The sequence below is a fragment of the Micrasema longulum genome, unplaced genomic scaffold (genome assembly GCF_059751315.1).
Source record: "Micrasema longulum isolate JH-2025_06_02 unplaced genomic scaffold, ASM5975131v1 h1tg000163l, whole genome shotgun sequence".
Lineage (NCBI taxonomy): Eukaryota > Metazoa > Arthropoda > Insecta > Trichoptera > Brachycentridae > Micrasema > Micrasema longulum.
In genome coordinates this window covers 1733894-1748151 of record NW_028277368.1, presented here as the reverse complement: position 1 = coordinate 1748151, position 14258 = coordinate 1733894, and the positions used below count along the sequence as shown (strand labels likewise).

At 31.0% G+C, this 14258-nt stretch overlaps 1 protein-coding gene across 1 annotated transcript in view; it reads left to right on the top strand.

Annotated features, from left to right (window-relative positions):
* dy (transmembrane protein dusky) overlaps positions 1–14258 on the top strand; it is a 107584-nt gene that overhangs the window by 35408 nt on the left and 57918 nt on the right. Inside the window, exon 2 of the mRNA XM_088242782.1 lies at positions 8748–8828. Coding sequence (XP_088098908.1) covers positions 8784–8828 — 45 coding nt within the window. The 5' untranslated portion in view covers positions 8748–8783. The remainder of the gene's footprint in view (positions 1–8747; positions 8829–14258) is intronic.

Genomic DNA, 14258 nt, shown 5'->3' with positions numbered 1-14258 from the left:
GACGTGCCACTGGGCACAGTAAGTATTTATTTTTAAATCAAAATAAATTCGTTAGGAGCTTTGTGAACAAGGCTAGCGCGCTTTCTCATTTAATTACAAGGCATAGCAACATAAACACCTGAAAATCAAGAGTAAGCGCTTCATTAAAAATATGCTACTGTGCCGTGGGAGCTAAAGTTGAATTTTTTAAGCAAAAAAACTCGTGTCCGAGTGGAATAAAAAATAAGGTTACTTTTTATAAAAAAACAAGAATTTTAACGATCTACTTTAAAACTGTTTTCATTGATTACAAAAAAAAACATACGACGTCCTGATATTTTAATTTTGTACACCTTGCATTGTGGTTAATTTTGAAGTTTCTTGTTGCTACAATTTACCATGAGTGGGGTTTATTTTATACTGCAGATTCCCGAAAAAAAGAGTAAAATAAATATCTTTTATGTTGTGGGCTGCGTCTCAATTTTGCGTCGCATTACGCTATGACTTGCCGTTAAAAAGTCAGATTCTATGGCGAAGAAGACAGAAAAAATTTTGGCTTTGAAATATCACAGCTGAATCACAAATTGCGTCTAGAATGACTAGTCCAAATTGTACGTAGCTACGAGTTGCTGTGATGGCCAAACAAACAGACAAGGACTCAAAATGCCGAACAATCACACTCACACTTAACACGATAGTGAAACGGGAGGCCTCTCGATGATTGTCAACAGGCCGGCCTCTTCTAAAAGAGTTATATGTGATTTCTTCTTTACTAGAGCAAATGCTAGAGATGTTTCTGAATGTCCTAGTATAGTTTTTTTTTGCACAACAACAGGCCAGGCCAGGCTTGAGAAAAATCACATTTATTTTTTTTGTTCTCACCGGGAATCGAACCTGGAACTTTCCGTGTGTCAGTTTCCGTGTGTAGTCGTGACCACTACACCACGGAGGCCACAATATTTCTTCTGATTTCAACACTTCAACAACAAGATAAAATACTCGTAGATTCTTATTAAAAGCAGAAAAATCAACTTTTGTTAACTATAAACTTTGTAAATAAGCCAGGTAAATAAAAAATGAAACTCCAATATAAAAAAATCATACACACAAACACTTGCGTGTATTATGTTTTATATAATATGGATAACCCGAACGTTTGACGAACCATATTTTTGACAAGAAGGTAACAAAGGTAAAAATTAAAAAATATGATGTAAGACGATAATAATCAGCCTTATGATTTAGCAAATAAGTGCGTTTTCCTCGCAAGGTTGGCAGAAAATATTATATTAAAAAGGTGTTTTTACTAAGTGATATTTTATTTCTTTAGACTGGTACCCGAAGGGTTAGTCTGATTGACTTGCTTTTACCTTACAAATAGTCGATATACGCTAGGATCGAAGAACTGATGCAATCACGAGTAGATAGGGGTAGGAGGGTGTAGTTACGTTTTTGTTCTGATTTTTCCTTACACTTTATTACATTAATAATCATTTTCCTTTATGCACTCAGTAATTCATTGCATTAGAACATCAAATGCATTGTATCAGCTTGTCCACATATTACACACTTCATTAAGGGACATCAGTCTTCGTGGCAATGCAAATATACATACAAGAAAAAAATGCTTATGGCAGAAGGAAAAAACAGCACTTTTTTAGTGCTCTGAGTAATTTAGAGGTATTTATGGGGTGAAAAAAGTAAATTATGTGTAGTTCAATGGATAGAGAGATAGTAGGTGAATTTTCGATTGAACAGATAAGACATGAGCAATTCACCAAAATTATTACATTTTCTTTTTTAAACCATGAAGTTATTTTTGGAATCCACCAGATCTTTAAATCCGACATGAAAGTAACGCTTCCGGCGCTAGTCCAAGAGCAATAAAACCGTTTTTTTTTACCCACCTTGCCAGGAATCGAACACAGACTCAACCATGGTAGACAAATGCACCAACTAATCACGCACGACAAGGTATGGCCTAAGGTCTCTGCTGTACTTTGCTTGTAGTGAGTACAACAAGCTACCGGAGTCCTATAGAACGCCAAAAAATGACTATATCCATTAAAACAAATTACTACTTGAGGAAAAACGTGGAAGGTGAAATTTGGTTTTAAGTTCTTCTTTTTCCTCGGATATTTCTTTCTTTCTGTATGTAAACGTTCAGAATTAATTTTTATTAGGATTTGTTTTTATTTCTTTGTATTATATACAAGTTATCTTATTTTAGTTTAACTTACATATTATTACTTATTACCATATTATTATTATTACCATACCTTTATGTAAATATTATTCAGTCCCGAAATGAGTTTGTTGTAACTCCTGGAAGTACAAAAAAGTGTGATTTAATAAAAAAATAAAAAATAAATTAAGTGGTAAACTTATCTCTACGAGTCAAAAACTCACGTCCAGAGTTTTGGTACAATTTCAGACACAGAATTTTATTCTTTATCCGTCCGGACACAAAATAAACTAATATCCAAATTTTTTTAATGTATTAGAAGAAGCGTGACGGGAACATACGAGTTTTACAAGTCAATAACCAATATTGAGATAATAATCAATAGAGTTTAGATTGGCTTGCCGCCCGACGTGTTTTTCATTCATCATGAATATTGGACGCAGATCACGACTGCTCGGCGAAAATGGAACGAACGTGACACGAAGATTACCAAAATGTACAGCCAGGTCACATGTTCCGTATTGAGATGTAATCCGCAAATAATGTGTAGCATGCACACGTAATAAACAATAATATTAATAAATATGAAAATATCGGGGCGGAGATTTGAAACGCTGTTAAGGTCCACGTGTAAACTGTTGAAGAGAGAAAATATAAGTTTAAAAGTAATCATACCGAAGGCTTTTGTGTGAAAAGATTTGAGCGAAAAGTTCCGAATCCCTTTTGTAACGAACCTTACGACATTTTACGCATAATTTGTAATGTATCTGGTAGTATTCTTATTTTTATAGATAGGAATCAGTGCTAGATAAGCTCCTGACGTCACTGTGACATGTATAGATCTATTGTGACGGGTCCCGGTAAATAAGTCTTCAAAAACCTGGCTACTGCGTGAAGGGCGAGTGTACCCGTTATTATTGCTAAATCTTCTCCTCCTAGCTCAAATTCTTAAGATTTCGGGCTATTAGGTAAGAAGCAAGGTCTCTAACATCCTCAAGTTTAAGACGAATGATAACATAAAATATACCTGATTCATTGAATTGAAAAAAAGAGAAGTGATCGATTCGCCGAAATGATTACATAATCTTTTGAAAGCCTTGAAATTATTTATTGAAATGTAACCTTTCGGATACGACCTACAGGGTCACGAATTGGAGCAAGAACCTGCATTCTGTATCCATAGATAGAGGAAAAGGAACAAGACCGCAATATCAGTGCAGAAGATTGATAAGTATATCCCCTGCACGAAAGGGAATCAACATTATTTTTAACATAAGTAGGGTATACATTTTATATTGAATTTCTTCGCGCAGTTGTCAGACCAACCTGTATGGAGTGCTTCGACCTTTGAATTATGATAAATTCACCGGTGTCTCCACTTCGTGTGCGAACGTATCCACTTCCCGACTTCCCGACTTCCCGACCTGGCAATGAACATATAACATGACCTGACTCGTCTCCTGACCTTTAAATGACCGCATTTCGCTACAAATCTGGCTTCCATCTCAGTTCATTTGTTTCTCAAAGTCGGAAGCCCTGAATTAAACTGTCGCCATTTACTGTGCCAAAAACATTTTTGAAAGAAATATTAACGCTTTTTCGGATTAACGAAACATTTTTTATTCTTGAGAAAAATGGTTATTCGTACTTGAAAAGTGAAACTATCAAAGTTAATTGTAATAAGTGACTTAAGAACAAACAGCTGACATTTATCTATATACCATACACTTATTTCATCATCATTCCATATCAGCACCTAATGGTGGGTAGGGCATTGCATTGGTATACCGACCAGAGCTTATCATGATATTTTTTGTTATAAAATGGTAAGATGATCAGTGTTACGTTTTAAGTCCCAGTCCAGGACTAAGAAATACCATAGTGTAAAAACACATTTAAAAACAAATGTTTCACATCAACCTTCCCCGAAATCGAATCTAGGACCAAAAACCATGGTAGGCGAAATATACATATTCAATAATATATAAGTCGATAGTAAATTATTTTTTTTGAAAGATGAACTTATTTAGTTATTTTTGATTTCATTAAACATGCTTGTATCATTTATACTATTTTTTTTTATATAAGCACGAGTGTCGAATACTTTTTAGTTGTCGCACTTTGGAAATCGGCTTTGTCTATTCATTTCAATAAATACATTTTTTTACGCAAAAAATAGGAAAAAAAATCATTTTAACAACAAATATACTGAGAAGTATCGATTTACATACATTCACCACACTTACAGTATTGAAGAAAAATATTTTTTTTTTAAATAATTTTTCCAGATATTTCTATTAAAGTCTGCGATATTAATTGATCCTACTGAACATTTTTGTAAAAAAACACTTAACCGATTGGCAAGGCGAAAATACGTGTTTATTTTTGTTTACCAATGTTCTTTGTTTGTCTTATAAAAAAATGAACATTACATTAAACTACGATAAATAATATCAACTTAATAACACAATTCTGATACAAACTATCTATAAAATTTCTTGTTTTCATTTTATGGTTTTGTTTATAGACCATATTTATTTTATAGATCATATCATCATCATATTTATACATCATAAAATGGAAGGCATTAACTTTCCTATCATAAAATGTAAGGTATTGTTAGCTTAATCTGTTACAAGTGTATGTATTGAATATCCGTCTGACATTGAAATATTTACCACATGCTATTTCACTTTTTACGGGTAAATATTAATCATCCCAATGCAAGTCTAAACGCAAACCTTCCGACCTCAACAATAAACAGTTTTGCGAACTAGATTTTTAAACTAATCTTAATTAATAATAATAAACTTACCTGATGTTCTTTTTTTTATATTATTTTTTAGAAAATATGATGAAAACTTTTATTTACTACTCAATAAATAAAACAATAAAACTAAACAAAAAAAAACATTATGTATATATATTATATTAAAATTATCAATAGGTGCTCAACATTATTTATTTATTGTGAATGCAGTTGATTAGTAAATTTCCATTCTAAATTTTGGTACGGTATCCAAATAAAATACAATAATTGGATTGAATTCTACATTTTTATATACATATACAAGAGTGTATAATGTGACACGTTTCGTCTTGTTAGGACATTTTCAAACTAACTAAAATATTTACAGTTTCTTTTTATGTTAACAATGATTTATTTTTCATGATATAGGTGCATAATGGTTTAGGGGTATTTTAGCAAGTATTAAGGATTTCTATATAAAACTAAGATAAGTAAAGCAATTACAAAACCATTAGGGTAGACGAAAAAATAGTCACATTATATAGGTTCTCTTGCATATATTTAAAAAAATAAATTCAGAATAAAATCCAATAAAAGTATTTTATTTTCGTTACCTTACCAAACTCCATTATTTATTAAGAAATATCCACTAAAAAGATTTATGCTACTAAATAATATATTAAGAAAACTTCTCAAACCAAAATGCTCACAGTAAAGCAACAAATTAAATATAATAAAGCAATTTTTATACATTAAATAATTAAGGGGATGAATAAAATAAAAATAAAATTTAACTAACAATGTCATATATATGAACAATTGGAAAAAAAAAGATAAGAGTATCAATGAGGAGAAAAACAGAATCTCAAAACTCATTTACAAGAGATTGAAGCTGTATAATGAGTTACCTGAAGAAATAAAGGAAATATCGAAAAAAAAAATAGAAAAGATATGTTATTAAGAATTTTTTATGAAAAAATTGTATCATTATTAAAAGTTTATATTAGTTCATTAGATGTTATGAACTAACTAAATATATAAATAAACCGGAAGATACCTATTTTATTTTATAAATTTGTTTATTGGATATATTTTCCGAGGAAATGAATACATATTTTTTTACCCAGCAACAGACCAATAGACTTAATAACAGTAGTGAATGGCATCACTTAATACCCAAATTTGAAAAAAAATCACATTCATTTTTTGTGTTCTCACCAAAAATCGAGCCCTTTCCATGCGTGGGTCAAGCGTCATAACTACCACATCGTGGAGGCCGTCAAAAAAAGAGTTGCGTTCAAAGGTTTAATAAACCAATGCAGGGCCACATTATTCATAACATACATACATATTTTAAGGGATTCAAAAAAGAAACGACGAGAAGAAACTTTAAAATAAAAAAAGACAATAAATTTAAGTTAATTTAAAATCATCTTAAAAAATAATGACATCTTATAATAAAAAAACAATACATTATTTTTAAAAGCAATTCTAAAATAAATTAAAAGTAGATTGAAAGTATTAAAACCTATCAAGTGCAATAAAAAATATTTCTTAGTAATCTTTTAAATTTAAAAGATTTGCCCATGTTTTCCGTTATATTTACTATCTAAAATGTTTAGAGCTGGGAAGAGAAATTGAGGGTGTAACTTTATGGAATACAGACATATTATAAACATGACTCAGAGAGCGTAACGTCATAATAAGCCGTGAGAAATGTGTCATTTTATGGGCGAAACTAAGTGGTATGGATGACTTAATGAAATACTGCCCGAGAAGTCCAGTGTTTTTCTAAAGACGTATTACTTTCTCGACTTGGAAGAATTATTTCTATACAATAAAGCATACCAGTCACAAACTTATAGAGTTTTTCTGGGTTATTGTGCCGTGCGTCGTTCGCACTCTTTGCCGACGTTTCAGATCGCGTTGGAGCGACCATCATCAGGGTGGATGTAATTTGTGCAACCTTAGGATTTGTAGCTGTTACTTGCAGCAGTTACTTAATATTAAATTGAAATTCGTATTTTGTCACAGTCTACGGTAATTATTATTTATTTACGACTCGTTACCAGAATGATTTTGAGACACATTTTATCATCCTATAGACTTTTGTAAATCTCAATCGCTTTTTAATAAATGAATAATGTAATCGAGTTTGGTGACCAACGCAATTTTCTAAAACACTAGTGTATTGATCCGTTTTGCATATTCACTTTCAATGTTTTAAAAGTAATGCAGGGAAAATATAATATTTCTTCAAAGAAACTTTAAAAGCTTTTATTGTACCCCTAAACGCAGTTTTTTGACCAATCTTATGTTTTAGACGTATGTCAAGGGACTATGAAAAATACCGCAGTTAAAACCACAGTTTAAATATTTCTTATTGACCTTTCTAGAATCGAACCCGATACCTTAGTTAAGGTGAGCAAAAGCGGTAACCAACAGAGCAAAAGTTGTATTAACACAACTTGATCGGCAACTTGCTCGGACGCGCAAATCTTTTCGGAACAGGCCTATCAATCCCCAATATATATTTTTTTTAAATAACCATCCATAATAAATACTCCTTTTTAAGTTCATAAACTGTCTTTGCCTCCTCACATCCACTATCAAATATGTTTCTACAGAAATTTAGTTGAAATCACGTCTGAAAAAACATTTTAATGTAGATCTTTCTTAAACTTGCCTCTTCTTTACTCTTTTAATTCCGTTTTTCCATTGGAAAAATTTCAATTTACCAATAAACACATATTGCTAGTGAATAAATTTAATTTTTACCACATAAGAGTTTAATATAATACAAAACAACTAGATTATATTTACACTTAATAATGGGTTATTCAGAATACCTGAAATTAGTGTTATAATGTATTAAATTATGTGGTAAAAACTACAAAGTGTTTTCCACAAAGTAAACCTTGAAATAATAAATAATATACATATTGCTAGTTTCATTTTAAGTAGCTATTTTTTTCAACGTATTGAAATTAAAAAGTAAATAAAAGCTAATATTTTATTGGTTGGTTGGTAGAATTTTCCCTTTGGCTATAAGTCCACCTATGTGCAAAAGTATATTGTATTTAAATAATTTGTAAAAAACATTTAAATAATTCTACATAACTTTCATTCACAATAATTCACAAGACCAACCCAAAAATGCAGTATAAATGAGTCTTTAATAATTATGGTTTAAAACTTGACCTATTCAACAAGTCTAACAATGATAATTATTAGTAATGATGTTCTACAAAAATAATGGTACACTTTGAGAAAGCAGTAAAACTGTCACAGCACTATGTAATGACGCTTGTTAGACAAAATGGCGACTTTTAACCAGCTCTTAACAATGCCGGTGCCCAATCAAATTATGGTAAGTATTGTTCCGAGGAAAGAGGATTTTTCTAGAATAATTATTGTTATTAAAACATACTTTCTTGTTTAGAAATGTGTCACGGATAGAGATGCGATCTTTCTTTGAATTTTTTTCAGTTTAAATAATTATTCACAAACAATAAACTACTGCCTAAAATTTTACAGTATAAATTCGTAAATAATAAAATGAGCACATATCTTTTCAATTTATTGAAAATTATAAAAAAATAGATTTTCAAATATTTGAATATAGGCAGAATGCTGAATGCTATAGATGCGTAGACATAACGTATTGTAAATGGATTGTATTTATATTAATAAACTTTAAAAAAATCTTAATATGGGCTCAAGAGTAAATTTTGAAAAACTAAGAAAAATTGTATAAGTAGCAAATAGAAATAATAATGTTTTAAAAGTAAAAGGAAAACGATAAAAAAATAACCTGTTTTTTCTCTCTTTTAGATAAAAACAAAAGAAGAGAAGTGAACTTTTGGAGGGATGAGACTTCTTTATTTACTGACGGCCGTCCTTGTTATACAGGGGGTAAGTTTTTTTATAATCTAAATAATAAAATACTAATGATATTTTGAGGTTCTCTAAATGTATACAGACGAGGAATAGATTTTATCCACCAGGAAGTTATTAAAATTAAAACGTTACGAAAGAGAAAAAAAATATTTTATGGAAAGAATATGGAGCTCTTGTAATTTACAGGGCTTATGACCTGTCATTTTTTTCTGTTTAAAAAATTTAGTATTATAAAGTGAAGTGATTTTTTGAAGTTTGTCAATTTTGAAATTACTCCGTATGTGACGTCACAAGTTCTCTACTGTGAGTTCCGCTGATTGGTGAATTGACTTTCCGTGAACCGGAAGTCTGTCACAACTTTTTATCATCAATTGATTCATTAGAACTCGTGACGTCATTCAAAGTTGTTCGTTTTGATAATTGTTTTCATACATTTTCGAAAAAGTTCGCCGTACAATTAAATGGATTAATTTTTACCGCGCGTAAGAGAACATTATTTATATCAAATTTCTCGTAGCACTAAAATTACTCATCAAAAAAATATAATGCATGTTAATTTAAATGAAACCAAAAAACCTTAGCAAAATATTAACAGTTTCACTTTAAAAGACGACAAAAATATGAGAAAAGAGATTTTGATAAAATGTTGAGAATCACTGTTTTGGGTGATTTGTAGTGATAGTGAGTTGTAGTAGTATGGTCAATAATAAAAGAGGGAAGCGTAACACATCTCATCCATTCATCTAACGGTAGTTCGGTCGTCCCATTCATTACTTGGTCGGCAAACAAATCGAACGCTTCTCAAAATGTGGCATTGATAATTTTTTTTTTTTTTTAATCAATTCAGATTTTGGGTATACATAAATAAAAGAAATATAATATTGCAGTGACTCACTTATTAAATACGTGTTAAATACACAATGCGCAATTTATTTAACATATTATATTACATAAACAAAATTTTAATTTATACAATTATTTATACTCTGTGTAACTGTTACGAAGGCCGTCTACACGTAGACAATACAATATTGTTTTGTCTCAGGACTTGACCGTTGTCCACGTGTAAACAGCAATTCGTTGGACAAAAATTGTCCTGAGGCATCGCCACTGAAATAACCGGGCGGGCTATCTCCACGAAATGATGATTACCCTTACCACTTTGCTTGGCATGAACGTGTCGCTCCCAAGAAAATAACGGCAGAAAAGAATGTTATTAATTATTTAGTTTGTTCTCAAAGAATTTTAAAACATTTCGTTTTAAAATAAATCATGTTTTTCTTGAATTTATAACGCCGTCGTGCATTCATTTTTCACGTGTGAACTGGGCCAAAATTTTCTTATCGTCCCAGCGTTCTGTCCTGCGCGGTTGAGGATGTTCACGGAGCGACTAGAGAGCTTGTTCATATTGTATTGTCTACTTGCAAACGACCCTATACTGTCCAAGCATGCAAGATAATGACTTTTATAATATTTTGTATTGAAGAAGAAATGATCCACTCTGAACAAAAATGTATCATGGTGATAGTCAATACTGATTGCATATTTTATAGAGTACTCTGTGCAACACGAAGTGCAAATAAGGGAATGACAATCATAATTTAAATACTAATCCCTTTTTGGAAAGTTGTTTAGATTTTTTAGGCCCTAATTTCCACTAAGCCCGATTCACACAGTCTTGATCTAGTTTGTTGATTTGTGAATGGCTTCTAATAGCGCGGACCCTTTATTCAAGAATATTTATAGTCTGCGTAAATGGCGTGGAAGTCATTTAAAATTCGGAAATGACGAATTTACAACCAGTTCTGAGCCGACCGGTTGCCAAATGAGAGGTGAATAGATTCGAGGCATGCCCTAGTTCAGGGCTATGAAAAATATTTTGCAAATGATATTATTTTATACAAATTAAATTATTAAAAAAACATATTAATTATGGAGTCCTCCATAAACCACAAACAGTTCCTTGGTATTTTTTTGTTCAAGTCACGCTCAAATATTTTTAAAAAATGTCTTCCATTTTTATATGCTTAGATTAAAAGTTTTTTAAAATGATATTTCTTGCCCTCGTTATCTTATTTTGTCTCAGAGCAGGGGGATGTCGATGTTTATTTCTAAATCTGACTAGCCGAACATTTTAAGCGCACTTGAGGCATATCTAAGGCAAATCAAAAGCTTGATAACATTAGGTAAATGGAGTTCTTCTTATTGGTACCTTTAAAAAAAATCTATTTATTTTTTTACATAAAAATTGTTGAAAAGAAACTTCAATTAATTAGCTTATTTTTGTCATAAAACAGGTCGAGATGCTCAAATCAAGTGGTAAATTACAGCATAAAACATCTAGGACTGATTAAAATCTCATTTTATTGTGAATTGAAAACGATATTCCGTGCGAAATTCTTTTTACTTATTACGTCACGGAGACTTTTTTTAACGACGTGATTGGAAAAAAAGGTTTTTAAATTACGTATTTTAGGTAATTTTCATTGTTTCATATTCATATATTCGTTTATAAAAATAATGTTTAAACAAGTTTCACTACATTGAATACGAATTTCTGTTATTGAAATTAGTTTTTCATTTGTAGATTTTTTAAAGGTTTAAGATTAGAAATATTTTTTATTTACTTTCTTACCTTCCTAGATCCCAGAACAGGTATGGTTAACCTTTTGTAAGTCTGGGGCAGATTGTGAATCTTCCTCTAAATGGTCAGAATATCAAAATGACGTCCGCAGGTACAATTATCTCCGTGAATAAAATTCGCGAGGATAAAAAAACGCTCATGTTTAATGGCCCTTAATTAAAAGCAGTAACTATGTTGTGACTATTGAAAATGATATAATATCTCTAGATGATAATAATTAGAAACATTTATTAAAAATCACTATCGGAAAAAAAAATCTTCTACTTGACAGACAACATTATGGTATCATGGAAAAAAAACATCAATAAATCATAGATAAGTTCAAAAAATGGATAAATAAATACATAATTCATCTTTGTTCTAACTTCTTTGTTACGCTGGAAGATATTCCCGCAAAAGAGCATTTTTTTGCATTAAAAATAATATACAAACAAAATAATATATGTTTATTGATGAAAACGAGTGCGCTCTGATTACGTACACCCCTGCCCTAGTTTCGAAAATTGGTCATGTTATCTAAAGATTTATACTCCACGCCCAATTGTGTTTTTGGCGGCAAAATGTTTGACGTCTTCCGTTCGACGTTATCGTTCATCCAAAACTGGTTTCGGGTCCAGAATACTTGGTCGAAAAATGCCTCAATTGAGGCCACATTTTTAATGACTGAGAAAAAAAACACTGTCCACGCTCATTTCTTAGAGCCAAAGTGACCTGAATTAAAAATGAATGATTAAAATTATTTAAACATGTCATTTTTTGTGGATTGGTTATTAATTTACAGATCGCTGGTAGTTAGATGCAAATTGGGGTTCGATAAAGTAAAATTGATGTCTATTGCTTGAGAAAGCCCTCAGGCCAGTTGCACCAAAAAAAGTTTATATAATTGTAGCGCTTTCGTCAAAATGAACGAAATGAGTTGCCTTAAAAAAATAAGATAAAAGAACACACTTTGCACATTTTGATGAAAAAGCTATAATTGATAGACTTTTTAAACTAAACATTTTGTAATGCAACGGGTCCAAAGTGTAAACTATATCGGATGTGAAAGTTTTTTGTGGTAAAACAATAACAGGCTCAAATGGTAAACATCATTTTTCACGTGTAAATTTGTAAGTAATTTCAGATCATAAACTTAATTTCCCTTTCTGCTTCCACTGATGCATAGAGTTTTGCATTCGTAATCAGAATAACGCTTTGGGTGCAATTTTGGAGACAGAGAAATATTGCAATCTAAACCACAATATAAACAAATTCTTAATCTCGACCTTGCCAGGATCGAACTTGGAACCACAAGCTTGGTAAGCGAACGTAACTGCAAACTTGTCTTTACTTGATGTCTTTTTTCAGAATTTTTGCCTGAGTGTATTCACCTAGTCAAAAACACTCGTTCAGGATTTTAGTTCTATTTCAAACGTAGAACAGATTTTTTTAGTTTAGTAGTTCAGACAATTAATTAGTTTGATGTAAATTTCATCATCGCTCGGCGTGCATTACCGCTTACCGCCGATCTTTTAGATCAACTTTTTCTAGGAAACAGTTAAAGCTATTTTTAAAATCATACTTAACTGTACTATAATATATACTATAAATTATTTACTCCGATCTGTGGTACTGTTCTTCTTCAAAAAGCTCGCCTACAATTGAACGTAGTTAACAAAACAGTGCCCTATGCACCATTGGGTGTAGATAAAATATAATCATTGAATTGAATATAACCATTGAAAAAATAATCTAAAATTTTAAGTTCAGTAAGTATGTAAAAAAGGATAATACTTTGTTTTTGTTTCCAAAAACAGTGTTAAATAGTAGCGCAGATTTTTACAGTCACTGTTATTATTATGTATATTTTTGGGGTGATCACGAGTAAGTTGGATTCGTTCCGACGTTTCGGCTACCATTGCAGGAGCCATCTTGACAGTTCACCCAGTTTACTTTGATGATGGCACCTGCAGTGGTAGCCGAAACGAATTTAAATTACACGAGATCATCCAAAAAAGATTTTAAAAACAGTGTTATTTGTTAATTTTTTTAATTACATCGTTTCCTAAAAAGGAATGCATTTTATTTTACTTTATCAACATTTGTTTTGTAATAAATATTTGATTTGTACTTCAGAGGTGACTTAAAGAGGATAACCCTGCAAAAAAATTAGCTTGTAGTTTATTGAGAATTTAATTAGTTGCGTGAAAGTACAAATGTAAATTTTCAACAAGAGAAATAAAATACTTAAAGTTTTTTAAGTGATCATGGCTTTTAAACTCTATATATATATTTGATGTAATACGGTAACAGTGTGAAACATTTTTTTTGTTTTTTTAAGGAAACAAGACATTGTGATTCTCGTATCCGGAGTTAGCGGCTTTTTCTGCATCAGATAACAAGGAATGCAAAAATGCAGCTAAAGTCACTATCAACTAGAGATCCTTATTTGCAATGTGTGTGAACCAGATCACAGACTTATACGTGTATAACTGTTACAATGTGTAAACGGGAGTAGATTTATATGTTTGAAAATAACTACTAAGCTCTTCGCTTTGTGAGCAAAGTAATTACTGAACATTAAATACACCTTTTTAAAAAATAAAAAATTTTACTTTTTTTTTACTCTTTTAAATCTTACATTCAAAATCAGTCGCAAATGAGTGGAGGCATATCAAAATAAAAATTAAAATTTACAAATTCAATACTAACGACTTTGTATTTTCCTACTTTTTAAAGTGCTTTTATGAACGGAAATATATATTTTAATTAATTTATGTATTTTAAAAAAAGAGCGCTGTAAAACAAAACCGTACGGGTAC